This window comes from Cucurbita maxima, unplaced genomic scaffold (genome assembly GCF_002738345.1).
Source record: "Cucurbita maxima cultivar Rimu unplaced genomic scaffold, Cmax_1.0 Cma_Scf00027, whole genome shotgun sequence".
In the NCBI taxonomy this organism is placed as follows: Eukaryota; Viridiplantae; Streptophyta; class Magnoliopsida; order Cucurbitales; family Cucurbitaceae; genus Cucurbita; species Cucurbita maxima.
In genome coordinates, this window is record NW_019272043.1 from 1,386,086 (window position 1) to 1,405,566 (window position 19,481).

The 19,481-nt window shown below is 35.0% G+C and overlaps 3 protein-coding genes across 6 annotated transcripts; all 3 read right to left on the reverse strand.

Moving 5' to 3' along the window:
* Nucleotides 1-4,290: 4,290 nt before the first annotated feature.
* Nucleotides 4,291-7,788, reverse strand: LOC111499744 (protein trichome berefringence-like 7). 2 transcript variants are annotated; one of them, XM_023151403.1, is made up of 4 exons: nucleotides 6,511-7,788; nucleotides 5,508-5,666; nucleotides 5,071-5,371; nucleotides 4,291-4,677 (listed from the first exon to the last, which is right to left on the reverse strand). In XM_023151403.1, exons 1-4 carry the CDS (start codon nucleotides 7,323-7,325, stop codon nucleotides 4,633-4,635), a joined length of 1,320 nt encoding a protein of 439 aa, XP_023007171.1. In that variant the 5' UTR covers nucleotides 7,326-7,788; the 3' UTR covers nucleotides 4,291-4,632. The 2 variants fall into 2 exon arrangements, with proteins under 2 accessions (XP_023007171.1, XP_023007170.1); XM_023151402.1 differs by having other exon boundaries at nucleotides 4,292-4,660.
* A 4,403-nt stretch (nucleotides 7,789-12,191) lies between these two features.
* Nucleotides 12,192-13,243, reverse strand: LOC111499781. Its single transcript, XM_023151468.1, has 3 exons — nucleotides 13,048-13,243; nucleotides 12,770-12,965; nucleotides 12,192-12,667 (listed from the first exon to the last, which is right to left on the reverse strand). The coding sequence occupies exons 1-3, from the start codon at nucleotides 13,192-13,194 to the stop codon at nucleotides 12,282-12,284; spliced, it is 729 nt and encodes a 242-aa protein (XP_023007236.1). The 5' UTR covers nucleotides 13,195-13,243; the 3' UTR covers nucleotides 12,192-12,281.
* Nucleotides 13,244-13,926: 683 nt separating this feature from the next.
* Nucleotides 13,927-17,941, reverse strand: LOC111499756 (probable Histone-lysine N-methyltransferase ATXR5). Of its 3 annotated transcripts, XR_002720994.1 has the most exons (7): nucleotides 17,122-17,936; nucleotides 16,905-16,985; nucleotides 15,726-15,952; nucleotides 15,542-15,642; nucleotides 15,243-15,455; nucleotides 14,678-15,069; nucleotides 13,927-14,355 (listed from the first exon to the last, which is right to left on the reverse strand). XR_002720994.1 is itself a non-coding variant. In XM_023151423.1 (6 exons), the coding sequence occupies exons 1-6, from the start codon at nucleotides 17,480-17,482 to the stop codon at nucleotides 14,910-14,912; spliced, it is 1,143 nt and encodes a 380-aa protein (XP_023007191.1). In that variant the 5' UTR covers nucleotides 17,483-17,936; the 3' UTR covers nucleotides 14,573-14,909. The 3 variants fall into 3 exon arrangements, 2 of the variants coding, with proteins under 2 accessions (XP_023007191.1, XP_023007192.1); XM_023151423.1 differs by lacking the exon at nucleotides 13,927-14,355 and having other exon boundaries at nucleotides 14,573-15,069; XM_023151424.1 differs by lacking the exon at nucleotides 13,927-14,355 and having other exon boundaries at nucleotides 14,975-15,064; nucleotides 17,122-17,941.
* Nucleotides 17,942-19,481: the final 1,540 nt, after the last annotated feature.

A 19,481-nucleotide genomic window follows, 5' to 3' on the forward strand; every position in this document is an offset into this window, starting at 1 on the left:
TTAATTATGGTTTTAGAAAAATATAAAAACGTGTAACAATTGTTGGAGCTCGATAATGTTTGCTGAAACCTCCCCTTATCTATTAAATAAATTAGAAAGGTATAGGAAGAGATACTTATAGTAAGAAGTCAAATAAGTAGGTATTTGAAACTATAATTTAGTACTAGATATGCTAACAGAGCTTTTCTTGGAAACAAAGAACATGTTTCTTCTTCCTCCCGGGTGACATTTGAGTGTCTGAGGATATTATCTAAAATGTTAGGAGTGCAAACACAACATCTCACGAAAAATCATAGATATACGAGTATTAAATAACTATTTTTATTTGTATGTGACATTTTGGGTGGAGCCAAAAGTAAAGTTTTCCGAATCCTCGACAAAATACGTTCGAGCTTTTAAATTTGTGGAACCAATCAGTTTTAGAGGAACTTCAACTGAAATAGGACTCGAGAATGGCATATAGTATGATGGTGGATTAGGAATAAGGCGGCATAATGTAGTCTGATTAGATTATAATATAGCACATGTTAATGCATTATTTTTCATATTGATGATATGAACCCCACAATATAAAATGAACAAATTAGGAAGAATTTAATAAATAAATAATTGTTTAGATTAGACGTGGCACACCCGAATTGGGTTCATTTATATTGGATCTGGATGGTCAAGAATAAATCAAATTTCAATGCAGCGACACGTGGCGTCATCCCTTAGGAAGAAAGAAAGATGCCCGCATTTAATGCTGTTTCTACCTTTTTAGGGGTATTATTGAACGTACAAGATTTCATGCAGATTCTTTCATTATTAAAAGAATAATATTTATCTCTCCACTAGGTTGCGCGCCACGTGTCCCTCAATGTCAAAATTTAGGTTTTAGCGGTGTTTGACGACAGAAAATTAGTTTATGATTGGATCATCACTATTTATTTTATTTTATTATTATTATTTTTGCGTTCATTTTTTTAATTCTAAACCGACACAAAATGGATCCCAAATTTATTTTTAAATTATGTAGAATTGTATCGAGATGTGAAAGAGTAAGAGGAGGATAAAATTTAGAGTGGTCTTTAAATGAAAACTTATTCACGTTAGTTCTAGTTTTTGGTTGGTGATGCTTATCATTCTCCAATTCACATCATTATTTCAAAATAACATGGTGGATTGATGTCGTAGTAAGAAGTTGATCGTCGGTCATTGAATCGATTGAAGAATTGGGCGGGTAGTAGTGTGTGTTTTTTCTTTCTTCTTTGGTGGTGATACTTCCTTTAATTCATTGAACGTCATGATTGAGTAGTGTGATGAGATATTACAATACGATCTTAGCTATGATGAATTACGGATCACAGATTCGGTGGATTAGTAAAGACCCTAATACAGTCAGAATTAGAGAACCCAAGTGTAATACTTACTTTTTTTAAAAATAAGAAATGAGCCGTAGTTGACGACTTGAAGGAAACATGGAGTAGTAAGAGTGTACGGATTCGAACTGAATTTTCATGAGTTAGGTGAGCTTGGAGAGTTTTGAAGAGGAAAAACTCGATATGGGTAGATCTGGATTTTCATCGAAATTTGGGAATGCTGTAAATTGTCATGAAGATGAATTGTTTTTTTCTAGTCGTTTTTACTAGTTTTAGAACATTCTAAGGGCCCAACCAACATTGAGAAGCCGACCAATACTTAATAGTAAATACTAGTTTACCATATATATCATATTTGATATTTTATTATAGAAAAATATCTAGATATTTGCTTTCTTACCATAGGTATTTTTTCATATATTGTTTTTCCATTTACAACTATCCTTGTAATTTATTTGATTATAAATAGAGAATTTGCATACACTATTTAAGTGGGGTGGTTTAACCAAACATTCTCACGACTAACCAAGTAAGTAACCATTCGAACTTTGGAGTAAAAAATACTTGTAGGAATCGACTAAGCATGCATATGGATTATTAGCATGATTTAGGAATGAATTGAGTATGAAAATGAATATCTAGGCCTGGATTATGGATTATTGAGCGACTTCTTGTTTTCACACTAGGACTTTTAATATGTCAAATTTGACTTTGATTGATATGAATGCTATGGTGGAACTTCGACATGATTAATCTACATTACTTGATATGCATGTACTTTATCAGATACTCGTGATTTTATGATTTAATGTCGTTTATGCTTCTAGAAGCATGTTATGAGATTAGAATACCTATTTATGCCCCGATTTATGTATAGACTAGATGTTATGTGATTTAAAGGAAATGTAACCTATTATTGAGCCATAGCCTATAATTTACCTTTCCTTGGCCCTTGAACCACGTTTAGGGTCATTATGATGATAAGAGTTGATTAGGTCTACGTAGAGACGGTTGGGATGCAACCCCTAATTGTGAACTCGCCTCGAGTGATGATAGTTTCCCTAGCATATAGGAATGCAATGTCACCCACTTAAGACCCGTGGAACTTTAGGGTACTACTAAAGGAGCTCTGTTGTGCTTAGTAGGGAGCTTGACTTGCACTCTTTAAGAGCATAGAATGGCAAGCGAATCGGGAGCTTGTTAGGTGTCATTAAGGGAGCTCCGACTAGAGTTCAATAGTAGACAAGTATGGAGACATAGAGAGAGACCATGAGGTCATTTATAGTGAGTGACGACTCCTCCATACTTATTAGACTTTCCTAGAGTCCAAGACAGATGAGGGCACCCTGACATAGGTAGGTTTTGCTTGACCAAAAAATTAGCCATTTTCATGGTGCAGCCATCTAGCCCTATCAAACTCATGCATTCATTGAACCACATCATTACCATTCCAGGGGTATAAGTCACCCATATGAGTTCTCCATATACTCGGTCTATGTCATTTCGCTACTTGTGTACAAGTAGATGTGCTCTCGTAGCAACCTCTAAGTCTTCCTAACAAGTTCATATATGTTTACGTTGAGGTGTTCGATTGCTCTCTCAATGACATTTAGCTATCTTCACACTCGATGTCATTTCAAGTTGGGTGTCATTCCAAAATAAGTGCCACTTTGTGCTAAATGTCATTCCAGATTAGATGTCATTTTAGAGTCGATGCCATTTTATGTTAAATGCCATTTCAGGCTCAGACTTAAATAATTTGTTTTTATCAATGTGTTTGAAGACTGACAACAAGAGTGAGTTAGTATTGCAAGATAACAGGTATGTAGGAACATATGAAGATTGGATGTAGCAGTATGAGGATGTATCTTTATCATGACAAGTAAGCTAGATGATGATGGTTATAGAAGTCAGTTTGGTAGTGATAATGCTTCACTGAGCACAGCAAAAAATGAGAAACCTTCGTTCCACCTAACTCCCTGGCTGCAGCTGGATAACCATTGATGTAGTTCAAACATTAAATACAATAACACCGACCAACTTGAAAAGAGTAGGTTGTGATTCTCATGTTGCAACAAGTAAATCGGTGACCCTCAAGTAGCACCCATCTGACCACACGAGGGCCAAGATAGAATAGTCTCATGTTGTGACCGAAAAGGACGGTGCATCATCCAACACACCATATAATGTGTGCATTAAAGAGAAGATAAGGCATGAGCAAGATAGGAGCAATGAGTAGACAAGAATGCCAAAAATAGGCTTGTTAAAGCGTTGGGTATGCCTTAATCTCGAAAGTTGGAGTTCCGAAGTGAATTTGGGTATACGGTTCTGGAGTCAAGTCCGTTCATATGAAGTATGAATGCTCCCTAAATTTGGTGTCAATTGGACATTGGACGAACGCTCCACAACACCATCTCGCCAAATTCATGTCTACACCACCCCCGAGCTCTGTGGTCTAAGCAAGTTAGCATGTGGCACATACGTGTGTCACAATGTGGGCGAGAGTTGTGAGACGAGTATCTCGGGTGACTTCCTTGAAAAATCCGGCACGAGTGTTCTGGTATTGTGGCCTAGCTCATGTGTCGGAGGTTAGATCACTCACTATCCGATACGGAGTCCGTAAATGACATGACATTGGACACGAGAGAGTCCAATACCTCGATATAACCCGAATGGATGGATCTTTGAGATGTCCAATATTATGAACTACACGTTGGCCCATTCTCAATGGCATGACCGACTGAGCTGCAATGGTCGATGACATCTTGTGACTCAGGATGACATCAAGACATGTGAATCATGTTAATTGGAAACCAAGATGATTTGAGATGTGATGTTGCTTTGAGAGACTTTGGCCCTAATAGAAGCAAAGTCGAGCCGAATGACTTGACCTAATGCAGAGGCAAGTCAATTGTATCACAGATGGTTGAACATACACACACAAGCGACGTGTGTAGCTGAACAAACTTAGATTATGGTCAGTAGGCAAAGACAAACCTCGTCTAAAATCCAACAAAGCTACAAAGCTAGCGAAAAATGTATATGGGGCTTGGGTTCCCCAAGTCTAGTCATAAGCGTGTCAAGATCACAACACCGTACAATTAAAAATGTATAATCGTGACAGTCATAGCACCCTTAAACAAATTCTGTAGCAACCAGTCCTAACTCGAGTTGTCCAATAAAGTTCGAGTGTAACGACTACATCACCTGGAGGCTACAAGGGCTCTTTGTTGTATATGGTACACACGATCTTAAATATTTCTTGTATGATTCAACGCAGACGCCACCAAGTTATATCTCTACACAACATCACAACCTGCTGTGTTTAGCAGTACAGTTCTCATCTAATTGAATGGAAGATGCAGCTGAGTTATTGAAAATTCTCAATCACAGTCGGTTAAGATCAACAAAGGCTCATTGATGAAGAGTTATTGATATACATTTTAAGCTGTTCTAAGTCCTCATTATGATCATGTATCTATTCAACAATCAATACTCTGAACAAAGTAGAGAAGACAACGAAGTAAAATTATTTCTTGCAATAAATCCCCACTGTGTTCATCCCTTTAAAAAAATCAGTAATAATACAACAAAAGAATGGATGAAAAATAAATGGCAAGAACAGAAGAACATGTTTCGATGCTAAAATTTTTTTAGAAAATAAGGACTGGAGAAGAGGATATGCAACACTCAAGACTCAATATTATACCGTTCTTTGAACTACGCTGTCATATTCAGTAAGCAGGTAGGACACCAAAATTTGATTCCACACATCAGGCACCCCAGGAAGGCACCAATGACTGCAATCTGGGACTGATGGATTGTCGCTCCATTGACCGACATGTGCATCGCTTCGAAACGCAGACATCGAGGTTATGCGCAAAACATTAATGGGAGCTTTCATATTCTTTGCCACCTCTAATATGGTATCAGAAAATATGCTTTTCTCCCTCCCTCTCGTTTCATTCACGGGTTCGTCTGTAACGCTGCAATATTTGAAGGTATGGTCCCTGATGCATCAAAAATGATATCAGCACCTAAGGCACATGGCTGAATTCATTTCAAGAACTCAGTGTTAAATGTATGAAGAAAAAATGATTTCCAGTTCCTAAACTACAAACAGGGGAATTTAAGAAAATGACATACTTCCAATGCGATGGCTCGAAAGTACGAAAGAAAACATGGGTTCTGTTTGTGTCGATATTTTCCTCGATCCAGGACGCCCAGGTGCGAAGTGCTACTTCAAAAGCTGTGGGAATTGACATTCCAAGCTTTAGAGAATTTCCAACCTGAAAATAGCAACCACTGTCCAACCAACATTTAGAAGCCTTCAAGAGGTTCGAAACATAGTAAACTTATTATTGTTAGCTTTAGTACGCCAATTTGAGTATAGCTCAAATGGTTAAGACATTGTAACTTCGATCCAAAGGACAGAGGTTTAAATTATCACCTCCCGTCCATTGAAACTCAAAAAACACAAGCGTTAATTCAACCACTAACTTCTATCCGGAATACATGTTTTAAATAAACACCTCCAAGCTCTAGTTTGATTATCACTATTGAACCCATTTCATATAAACGAACATTGTGTTGCAGACCTAAATCTCAAATAGTCAAGCCAATTACTGGGCAAATCTTCCACAGCTGAAACTTAGATATCAAATTTTCGTCTCATATATGCATGAGGACACGAGCTACACATGAAATGAATATTCAGGGTTCATATCTATACACTAGAAGAGTTGCTCGTCCTTACTTTGCTAGAAAAGCCAACTATCGCTTCCTTCATGTCAATTATAAATATTTTCTACTCTTTGAATCTAAGGGTATCAAAAAGTTGATACAATATGTATACAACGATCAAAGCTCAATAGCATATATTGTCCTCTTTAGGCTTTTCCTTTTGGGCTTCCCCTCAAAGTTTTTAAAACGCGTCTACTCACAAGAGGTTTCCACACACTTATAAACGGTGTTCCGTTCTCCTTCCCAACCGTTTGGGATCTCACAATGTCTGTGTATGAGCTAAAGTAATCAATTCACAGTGTAATATCAAATTACATTTTTCTATGATATTAACAGGTCAGAACAGTAACATACTCTGGGTAACCAAGTTTCAAATAAACATCACAATATGAAAAAGGGCACTTACATTTCAAACAACTTCCCAGGAACCCACCAATGTCCAGTGTTGAATACAAGAACATCTGAATCAATCCACTGGCTGCTAATACTATTCAGCACATCAAGTTTAAGGGCAGACTTCACCCTCTTAGGTGAATGTTTTGGCATCGGACCTTCTTGCACAAGGAAAACCGAGCGAAAGAACTCAACCGTGAAGTTAAAGGAACTAAACCGAACGCCTAAGTATTTAATCCGCTTCGTAATCGTATTCCCATTCATCTCGTAAACACTCCTTTTATCCTCAACCCCACTCATAAGTAAGCATATCAAAGATTCCCATTGTGTTCTACTCATGGAATCTCCAACAAACACAATCCTTTTACTCCGCAGCTTTTCCAGCACATTTTGCACATCAAATTTTGGCACATCACAATTCATCGGTTTCCACCTCCATTTCAGATAACTCTGATCCACCCTACCATTACCTAAGCAATCAAATCCCTTCTCAGCAAAAGGGCACTCTGTAGCATTGTAAAGTGGATAGCTATCATCCAAGATCCAGTTTCCTTCATACATATTGCAGCTTCCATTCGAATAACTCGATTTCGAAACATCATTATGATGAGAAGACAGAGGAAGAGCAGGCAATACATGAATATAACCAGCAGTAATCACTAAAAGAGATGAAACAAGAAATCCAATGCCAATAAACACATGATACCAACGGGAGATCCACCCCACACGACTCACCCTGGGGCTACCGGAACTTAAAGCCCTTCTTCCAAACGAAACACTCTTATTGAACCCCATGTTTTTACTCAAATTACTCATCTTATCAACCATAATGCCATCCAATGTTTAGCAAATAAACAAGGAAACAAACAGCTAAAGATTCAGCAACTATCTTAAACTAGCATTGGTCAAGTCCTAGAATCACGAATCCCTAAAATCCCAGAACAAAGCTATCATCATTCTGTGATAATTTATCTCAGAACAAAGGCAATGGGCCAAAATTGCAAATGGGTAGCTTCAAAAGTGAAAAAAAATGGAACCCCACATGAAGAAATGGATAAATTGTTGTGATAAGTTGAATGGAATCGGAAGAAAAGGCAAATCCAGAAGGGGGTGAGTGTGTTGGAAGTTGCAGAGGCAGAGAGAAATTACCTTTAGAAATGGTTGAAGGATCTTAGCAGAAAGATTGGAAATGGAAAGATTTGGGAAACTTCGAGAATTGAAAATGTCGGTATGATGTTTTATTATTGAAATAGAAGAAGATTGAAAGGTGGTTGAGAGAAGCAAAACACCGACCGAGACAGGGAAATAGCAACAACAACAATAATTAAAAAAAATATATATATATATACATAAAAAAAGAATTAAAAAAAAAAAGTTGGGTGGTTGATTTGGTAATAAGTGGGATCTTTAAGGTTCAATCATTTGCCCAATAAGCGAATTTGTGTTTCCTTTTATTTTTATAGTTTATATGGAGATTTAATTTTTTTAGAAAAATGTAAGATAATTAGATTTTAATTTTTAATTTTTTTATTCCTAAGGGAAAAATATATATATTTTTAAATAAAAAACATAAATGTAAAAGTGAAGCAATGGATCTATCCTTTAAACCTACTATTTTTATTTAATATAATTATTAAATTCATAAAAAATGGTAAATAATTATTTTAAAGAATTTTAATAAATTAAATAAATTATAATTATAATTATTTTGGAAGTAAAAAATTTAAATAATTTGCAAAGCCACAAGAAAATGAAGAAATAATTTTTAAATATTTAATTGAAATATTTCACTAATTTTCTTTTTTTCTGAAGGGAAGAAAAAGTGTGCGTGTTTTTATTTATTTATTATTTTTTTGACAAATAAGAAAAGTGTGCTGGAAAGAGGAATATTTGAAATTTTAAATTTGACATAATTTATTACTTTATAATTATTATATTGACATATAAGACTTTATTCAATAATGATTTGATCTTGGAAATATTTGGTTTATTTTAATTCTTATTTTTGTAAAAAAAAAAAAATAATAATTTATACTTTAAACCTTTATAAATATATTAATTTACATGTTACATCAAATAAAATAAGTGAATAAAAAACATAAAATCCTTATCAATTGAACTCTAAATTAATTTACCATATTCATGATAAATTAATTTGTTACATTTAATTTAGTTTTCTATTGTAAGCATAGTGATTATTCCATTTTAATTTTTCTAAACCTTATTATTATACTCCTCATTTTGTTAATTTCTTTTTTTATAAAATTAATCTATATTATATCACAATTATTGTTTTAATGTTTCCGATAAAAATTACTATAACGTCCCTAGGTTTTTAGTAACTTAAAGTCGCTACGGTCGTCATAACGTATGTTCTTAGGTGGAACACAAAAGCATCTTTAACACAACGTAGGGAAATACCGAATAAAACAAATAAAATATTTAAAAGTAAAAACACCATAAGTCTAGGAAAATGAAATATTTTATGCATGTGTCATGGTCTTTAATTGTGGTGTCATCGCCAGCAGTACATGGGTGTTTTGTCTTTAATGAAGTGATCCCACTATTGGGAATGTAAACGCATGAAACTCATAATCAGGGACCTATGATTAAAACCATTATAGGAGTGGCTTCCAGTCCGAACAAAATTGGATGTGTAGTACTTCCCTACACACGACTCACACGTGTGAGTGTGGATACTCGGGCAATTTACCCTTATGGACCCATCATAGTCGAGCTAGTTGTCCATAGTGTCGTTGGGAGGTTAGCAAACCCCTGAGTGTTATGCGAGACGTGATGATAACCATCATCATAGTGTACACGTCCGTACTCTTCATCATAATTGGAGAAGTAACCCGATGTTTATGTACACACAAAATGCATGAGGTCTCTATAGTTTTTATCTTTAAATCATTTTTATAACACAAATTTCACGTGACCCAAATGATGCTAAATTGTCTTATTAGACTAAAATTCAACTTTCAATTCAATTATATTTTCCTTCTCTATTTTTCAATTCAATTTATGTCATCCCTAAATGATGCGGGATTATTATTGCAGAAACAAATGAAATATTGGAAAGAGATAGGGCTAGACCAACCCTAACCCGCTTCACGGACATATGGGTAGGAGTTATGAATTTTAATGAATTTCAAATTGATTAGGGTGACGAGAACACGACTTTATTCTAATGTTTTGAAAGTAATTGATGTGAGGACTAAAATAAATGTACGGTTTGATATGATAATCATATCCCATACGACAATGACAAAGGACCGAATTTTTTTCTACACATATATCCAATGGAATCATGTTTCATAGATTATTTTTGGACTTATTTGCCCCTACTTTATTTTCTAAATTTTTAATTATGCAATTAATTACGTTAATTATGCCCTATAACTTTACTAGTCGCTTTCATGTCATGACCTAGCAAGTACAAGTAGAGTAATTTCTTTTTTTTAAAAAAGGGTCACTCAATCACAATGCCCTGGATTATGATCATTTAGCTCGACCCTAACCAAAGCATAAAGACATTGATCACTTAGTTCATATGCAAATGATCAATTCCTAAATATTACGGACCATTCATAATATCCAACTCCAACATTTTGATTATTCTTACGGAACTGCAATAAAATTTTCGTGAGTGGCTAATTATCTGATTACACAATATATAATTTCCACAAAATTCATTTTGAATCATCTCTTTTGACTACTTTAGTGGCTAATTACTCAATCCCACAGCTAGCGAGCAAAACCTATACCATTGGACATTAGGACCCTTTTTCTTCTTTTGTTTGGACTATTTTTTTAGTTGGATTGTAAGACCCATCTTACAAAATGAATGAGGAGGAGAGATCCAATTGAAACAGGGAAGTATGATTGTTGGGCCAAACAAGGTGATAAGATAAGGAATCACTACAAGGGGAGTAAGATTCGGAGTACCTTGTTGATCGAATATCTCAAGGCAAGAACATTGTTTGAGATTCGAATCACTCCACAAGCAAGATCGATCATGTCTAGCTTGAATGATTCTTGTTGATCAAATATCTCAAGGCAAGAACACTTGATTGAGATTCGAATCACTCCACAAGCAAGATTGATCATGTCGAGCTTGAATGATTCTACATGCAATCTAAACTACATAGGATTGCAAAGAAACTTACTCATTGGCTAAAGAAGAGCACAAATGCTTCTTTTACTATATTTTCCAAGTCTACCTACAAATACAACATACATGGCTTTATATAGCCTCAAAATGAAACTATTAAATGCATTACGAGAGTTGTAACATTCATACTTAATGGCTATAATTAACCATTCTGTAATTGTAACCCAAAGTAAATAAAAAGTCTTAAAATACATTAATGAAATATAATAACTCTAAATTACTGTAATCCACCAAAAATTTATAACATGAAACTTCATTTTTCTTTAATGTGCCATGAATGGAAATATGTTTTTGATAATTTCAACAATATTTTCTTCACATCTTCATTGAAGTATATTGTATGATTGATGTCTCTTGGTTTATATCACAAGTCCGGCAATTTTAGTGGATTCGAGAGAATATTAAGAAAAAATGATACGAAATGTTGAAGATAAGGAAGAGTACATAAAAATGCGTAGATTGGTGTGTCATTTGATAACGTAACTCTCTCCATACTGTATACTAAGTACAATGTTTGTGTTCGAAAAGTTTGCACTATGATGGGTATGAAATGGATATCAAAACCTTGTGTTTCCCATTGTTTTGTTAGGGCCACTGGTTTTAGATGAGTGCCTCTTGTTTTACCCTTACAATTCTCTTTTTTTTATTTTCTCCTCTTTGGGCCCACTTCACTTTGGATAATAACTCATATTCCTCTAAAAAAAACAATAATATTTCTTACAACTTTCTTTCAATTTACCTTTAAACAATTGTTTCTTGTTCTAATGATGTTTAGAAGTCTCTTGTATAAATAATTTTAATCTTGTTTCGATGTTATATATTTATTATATGTACAAATGAATACAAATCACAACTCATAAAATACAAACTAAACTGATATTTTAGGTTAGACATCCTTTCTATGACAACATAGCTCTCGAACACCTTTCTACCTTGGTAACGATCCTAGATTTTTTTGCTACTTTAAGTCGTTACCGTCATCTTTAAGCTATGAACGATGAGAGAGATTTTTGAATCGTGGATTGAGGGAGATTATCTCCCTTTCTTTTGTTTAATTATTATTATTATTATTATTATTTTTCGTGATGATTACATTAAAGAATGCTTCCTCGTTGATTCTACCCGACTTAAAACATGGAGGAAAAGAAAAGGAATGGTGAAAATTAAAAACAAAAAAATATTACAAGAATGTCCTTTCTTTAGATCTTTAAAACATTGATTTTCTATTATTTTCCTCATTTTTTTGTGTTTAAAGCTCAACCACATATAAGAATTGGAATGCATTCCAATTTTTGACTCTCCAAGAATTTAACATATAAATTAAAGTTCTATTATAGTTCTATAATCATGATGATTACTAATCTATCGTTTTTAGATGAAAAAAATGTCTAAGAGTTCTTAATTTTGTAATCATTAGAACTTGTCAAAGATAGACATAGAGATGGTGAGTCATGCACATATACATATCTATCTTTGGTTGTTCATTCTTACCCAGTTACCAATTCCTACCAAACTCGACTTTTTCATTAAATTCATAAGGGGCAAACAGGTGTCCATTCTAGAGCACATGATCAAAAGATTGGGTCAAAATTGAACTAAAGTAATAATGATCAACAACAATTGATACTCATATTGGAAAATTGAGTGGACAAGGCAGAGCCACCGCCCCAAACCCTCTTCCCAATTGCCTTCACCAACGGCGCTGCCTTGGGCCTTTGTTGGGAAGCGGCCACCCATTTGCGCTGCATGTAAGTGGAAGTTCTCCAAGGGGGAATATGGAGGCCACTCTCCTTGAGGGACTGCTTGGCTGCTGAGCATAGAATTGATATTATTTGCACAACCTTCTCTTCACTCCCAACGAACACCGATGGCAGTGCTTGTGTCAGCTGCTTGTAACTCTCTGTTGCTCTTGCCACTTCAAATTGCGCCTTGAAATCTATGTCTATTATCATCCTTTTCCCACCCTCCACTTTCATCTCTATGTACTCGTAATCTCCTGTTATAAATTAAATATGTTATTTGTAACGGTTCAAGCCTACCACCATTAGATATTAGATTTTAAAACACGTCGGTTAAGAAAAAGTTTTGATAATCTTACCGGGTGGGCATCCCATGGAAGTGACCCAGGAGGTGTGACAAAGGTCACAAGAATGATAGCCGTCCATTTTGAGCTTCATGACAAGCCATTTCTTAAGGCGGGTGGTTTTGGGAGCATCTGTTTTCCTTCTCATGTGCTTCATCACAGCCTCACTCACTTCAATCTCAGCTGTTCTTCCACTGTTCCCAAGAATCTCCTATATACACATGAATTGAATGAAAGCATAGAATTGAAGGGTTTTTGTGTAATGGGTATTGTAAAATGAAAGGAATTAGTACCTTTAAAGTGAAAAAATAATGGGTGTTGGAGGTAAGAGGGAGAGGATTTGAAGAAGAAGAAGAAGAAGAAGGAGAGGTTGGAGGTTCAGGTGATTCCATGAAATCATCAATCATTTGAACTAATCTTTCCTCCTCAAGACTTCCCATGTCTCTCTTTTTTGTTTTGGTTAAGAGGTGAGGGAATAGAATGGTTTTAATGGGATGGTTGGGTAATGGCGGTGGGTGGGTGTGAAAAGAACAGGTGATGTGCTATATTATACTTATCTTTTGTTTGATTACAAGACAGTGCTTGAAAGTGACAAGAAGAAGATTGAAGGTATACCCACATCCTGTAAACTTACATCCAATGTGCTACACCTTTTGCTTTGGATATGTGTTTTGTTTGGTTTTGGTGTCATCTCCTTCGCTCTGTGCCCCTCACATGGCTAAAACCCACATACATCATAACCTCCATATTATTTTCCTTCTTTCCATCAAATATATACGTGTTTTTCTCGAGCACAGGTTTGGTTTATGATTGTTCAAAAAATTTGATGACTTGAAAAATTTGATCAATCCAACCCCACCTCCACCTGTATGGTTTGGATGGAGTTATAAACCTGTTTAAGATGAGTTGGATTAGATGGTTCATGGGTTCTCCGAACACTAGGTGGTTAAATGGACTTTGTTGCTCTCCACGATGCTTTTGAACTTGTAACTTTATCTTTTATCTCACATCTATTGTCACCTTAATGTTTGTGGTAATTCAACTTCATCAAAGTGCTCAATCCACCAAAATTCAACCTAATGAACCAAGTCCATGAATTGGGCTTAAAAGCCTTGCTTGGAGGGTGGGCCTTAAAACATTTATTAAGCCCATTAGATTAAGGCCTGTACTTCTTTCAATTGGGCTTGCTCATTCATGATAATGTTGAAACAAAATATTGTGGTAAATATGTAATTTCAGCTAAAATAAAATCCCAAAAGAGAATTAATCGAGGGATAAGGGGTGAAAATGAAACATTTAGAAGCTTCATAACCAACAAGGCCAAAAGATGTTTTTTCTTAGGCGCAAGCCTTTGGTCCCCCATTTTGAATGAAGGTTTCTTCAAACAAAGGGAACTCCCTTTGTTGTTTCTTTGGTGCAACTCTTTCGCCTCTCGTCTGAACTCTCTTTAGCGATGTAATAATAGTCTCCTTCCAAGACCAGGCTCAAACATACCATACGAACAAGACAACCATTTCGAACTTAATGGTTTTCAATCTTCACTTATATATTCTTCCAACTTGTTGGTTTCGTATATCATTTCGCAACAAACGAACGAGATCCTAATAAGGAAGATTTCGAGTAAAAAGTCGGCTCAAAGTTTACTAAACCAATATCTACAACAAGAGCATGCATGAATTCATAACAAAAAAGTATACTATCAAATGTTTTTTTTTTTCCCTATTTCATTGATTTTGACAGGTTTATTTTTTACTCACAGTACATGGCAGAATATTGGAAGGATGAACGGCAAAGAATAAAGAAACATCACGCAAGGGATAAAAGAAACTTAAATGGGAGAAAAGTAGCATCGGAATAACAAGCAATCACTTTTCACAAGAAATGAAAGCACTTTTATCTCACAATTGTATTACAGTAATATACCTAACACAACTTCATCCTTCACTACCAAAACTTCCCCCACCCCCTCCCTGGCCTGGTTGGTCCGAGCCTCGACCTCGGCCGAGGGTATGCAATACAAATTACTTTGGTAGAATCAGCAAAAACTGTTGACTTTGCAACAAGATTCAGCAGAAGAAGAAGGAAAAATGGTGAAAAAACTGTATGGGACACACAAATCAGATCCCAAAGTTGTTAGACTTATCCTAAGAAATTCTCAGAGAAAATGATGGGTGGGGTATTCATACTCATATCCGTTGTAGTCATAATAAAGCCTCTCCCCTTTAGCAATATCCCGAATCGCAACCAAAATCACACGGCATTCGCCCTTAACATTGTATCTCACACATTTACAGTTCTGTTTCTTCTTACCTTCTCTGCACAAAAATGGAATATCAACAATTTCATTCTCTCAAATATTACATAAACTAAAAGAAGATATCAATATGTGCATAACTCAGTCTCTATCTCCACAGACATGAAGGCTGATATGAATGAACACGAGTATATAAACGTATAAAAGACAATGTGGTAGCCTTGTTCAACTTACGGAGTATGATTATTTATTCCATTGATGAAGCGAGCAATGTTTCCATGTGTGTCAGGGCAGATGACAAGACTTCTAGATGGATGTTTGGCTGAAAGAAGGGTCATCATACTATCACAATCATCGTGTTCGCGGTTTGTAAGATAATCGACATCACCAGTATATTCAGCAATAAAAGTCATATCCTTAATTTGATCATCGGCTTGTACAGTAAAACTACATCATAGATTGAGCATGGACCTACTCAGTAGAGAGGTTAGAATCATATGGGAATATGATTAAGAAGCTCAAAATAAAGTTACCCTTCACAGGAATCAAAAACTACCAAAAGGGGAGCACATTCGCCTCTTCTGCTCATGGTTCTGCAGAGTTCAAAAGTCTCAATATCCTCTTTGGAAAGAACCTACAACAGAAGGCAGATAGATGTCATAATTTATGACCATTCCACTCTTAGCTCAGTCAATAACAACAGATGAGTATTTAAACCTGCATTCCACCATCTTCAAGCTCTGCCTGGTTAGCAGATCTTGAAGCCATGCCCGGCAAATATGTCAGATCATCACTGAACTCCATTTGCAATGTTGTTAAAGCTGCAGCAAGTGAACCCATCTGTTTCAATCTGCGATCAGGATCTTCACTTGGAAGAAATGATAGTAATCTTCTCCTTTTCTTCTGCCACACCAATGACCGTAGTCGTCTCCTATGCTTTATAGCTTCAGTTCACGATACCATTTGTATAATATTAAAAACAATGAAACCATGAATAAGTCTAAATGAAAGGTGTTTTACCCTAAGTGCCACAAAATTCTCGGATACCAATTGTTGTAACGGAAGCGGACGTAAGATCGATTGCACTCACACACCCATCAATATATATTAAACAAAGAGACACAAAGATTTACGTAGTTCGGAAAGAAGAAATTCCCCTACATCCATGTAGCCAATCACTATAACCAAAGTGTTTACAAGTTATCTCTCACACTCTCTCGCACTACAAAGTCTCTCAACAAAGTTCCTCCCAATTGTCTCTAAGTAAATACAAAATGACAATAACTTCACATAATTGCAAATCAAAGCTTTTTATTTGTGGCTTCCAACGCTACAACAAGTGGTATCATAACATTTTTTATTGTGGCATTAAAGGTACAACAAAAGGAATATTAAAAGAAAACCGACCAACATGAAATGAACAGTTCAGGAACACCTATGGTGTAGAAAAATTTCAGCAGAGTACTTAGAAGATTTATATTTGAACATCTAATGGTCTTACAGCATGTGTTATATAAAGCATAAACATTTAGTATGTCTCCTTCATAAGCAGCTAAACTTAAAGTAACCACAAGAATCAGGTGAACTCCTTGTTGTTTAAAGAATTTCTATGACTTAATCTCGGCATATTCAATTAAGTATAAGGAAGAATATGAGATGATCTTCTTCTCTGGAATTCATCTGGGATGTCGCTTCAAGAACCATATTCTAGCTTTTAAACAATTAAAATTGACTGTAAAGGGAAATGTCTACGAAAGGAATAACAATTTGAGCAGATATATAGAAAGTATATCATAACTATCCCATATTATTGAATATCAGGAGCACGATCGTGATCAAGATTATAAAACAAACATAAGATCATATGAATTTTGAACACTGTAATCAAGAATTTACCTTGAGCGGATAGATATAGAGATTCTGCGTCTTTACATTTCTGAATTCGGAAAAAATCGATAATCTTCTTCTGAGAAAAACCTACAAGCAAAATTTTAAAAAAAATGAAGAATGGAATTCGAACACGTTGACAGTCCAAAGATTATACACCTTACGAAGTTGACAAAAAAAAAACAAATCAAGAATCAAGAATCAACAAGTTCGAGAATATTCTTACTTCTTACTCTTTTTTGGCCACAGCATTTGGGGCAAAGCCAGGATCCAATCGGGACCCTAGCAACGATCGGACTCACACATTTCATATGAAATCCCTTGTCGCATTTGTCACACAACAGCAGCTCATCGTCCCGGTCGCCGGAGAGACATTTCTCACACCTGACGTCGTCGTAATCGTCCCGTTCGAGAACCGCATACTTAGCCTTGACCATTATCTCCGCCATTAGTTTCAGCTTCCTCGGCGGAGGAGACATCGAGGGAGAGCGGTGGGGCGCGTGAGTTCGCCACAGCGAAGCAGTGCAGCGGATAAGCCGCTGGGAGGCGGCGGCGGAGGAGGAGGAGGAGGACAAAGCCGGAGTCATGAGGACGATGAAAATGGCGTTGCAGTGAGGTGGAAGATTGGGATTGGATTAGGTAATGAAATCGTTGTGGCGCACGGAATTTGATGCCAAACTGAAGCAGAGGAGCAAACCAGAATCCAGGCGCTTTAAACTTCCTGATATTCTTTGCTTTGGATGTTCAATTTTGGGGGCATCTTAAATTATGCTTTATTTATAATGAAATCATGAATCAATCTTATTTGCACCATCTCCATGCGCATACCCTATCAATTCTCAATTCATTGTCACAACACAAACTCCAAACTTCACCAACACCGCCCATCATCTTCTGGACCCTCCACCCAATTTTACTCCTAACAACGCTTACAATTTTTATCTTTTTAAGTCATTCATATCATCCAACAGGTAAACAAATTTGTTTACTCATTAGGTTCCGGTTCAACGTTTGAACACTTTATATGGGAAAGAATAAATTCTATCTTGTAAAATTATGTTCCCAACTCCTTATTTGTTAAGTCTCCAAAATAGTAGACATATTGAATTAGCTAAAAAAGTAATTATTAAGGACAGACTCTCATAAACATGAGTCATAACTAACTTAGGTTAAGATAGAGTCGCATATGATCATTCCGTGAAATGTTAGTCTTCTTAATTAACGAATCTATAAAGAGATATTAAATAGTTCATGGTTCAATCTTATATAAACTCGTATATAAGAACCTTACTCACATGTCTCCACATAAACGATTTTGATCAAATAATTTATAACAACTACACCGTGAGTTAAATAGTGTTACTAGGATAAAACATTCAACCTCATCCATATACTATAAACTCTTGAGGTTATTACTTAAAAATGATCCTCCTATGTGTCAATTACATGCAGGTCAAAATTACATTAATAAGTTATTTTTTTATTTTTTTGTTTATAAAGGATAACATTAAATTGCAAATGAAATAACTAACCATATACTATAAACTGGAACATGATCAAAATTACATTAATAATATTAAAATTTTCTTATCATGAATAATATTAAATTATAAATAAAATAATCAAATTATTATTACAAAGTAAAAAATTAATTATGAAACTTTACTGAAACATAATTTTTATTCTATTGTATATTACATACCTATTATTTAAAACTACACTAATAACTTTTGATTTTTTATACCATTGATAAAATTAAATTATAAATAAAATAATCAAAATTATTACTAAAAATTAAATTATTTATTAGGAGGTTTTAGGTCATAATTTTCTCACAACATGGCGACCTAATAATTTTTTGTGCAATTTAAACCCAAACAATATTGCATTAAAAAAATTATAAACCAAATGTTGTTTCAAAATTTATTACAAAATGGGATCCAAGGACGAGATACAAAACGTAAAGAACCACACCCCCTCTACTTAGGACTAACGTCTCGAGACGACCCTCTTCTATGACTGCACAACTCTCAAACACTCCTCAATCTTGACTAGCGGTCATTTGTCACTTGAAAAAGAAAAGTAGAATCTAGTGAGTATAAGCATACTCAGTAAACAACCTACTTGTAGGCTCTAATCACATCCTTGACTTAATAAGTTACCACGAGCTTTTCTCTAAGTTTTAGGAAGTTTGGGCTTAGGTTCTAAGGAGGTCTCAAAGTTCTGAGCATTTCTCTTGGTTGCCACAAACTCCCTTGAGGTCTAAGATTTGTTCGCCTTCTTTAGGCTTTAAATTTATTTATTTATTTATTTGGATTTATATACTTTAATTTCATGTTAACAGATTTTTTATCTATTAAATATTATTTTTAAAATTTATTTTTTATATACCAAATTGAATGTTCAGACAAATTATTATGCCGAAACTAATTTTTTAATATAATAAAAAAATATTATAAAAGATTAAAATAAGAAATATTTTTAGTGGAACATTTATTTAGAGAATTAGAAATGTAAGATTCGAAAAATAAAAATAAAAATGAAAATAAAAAAACAATATTAAAACCAGAGTTATTAAAATAAAAA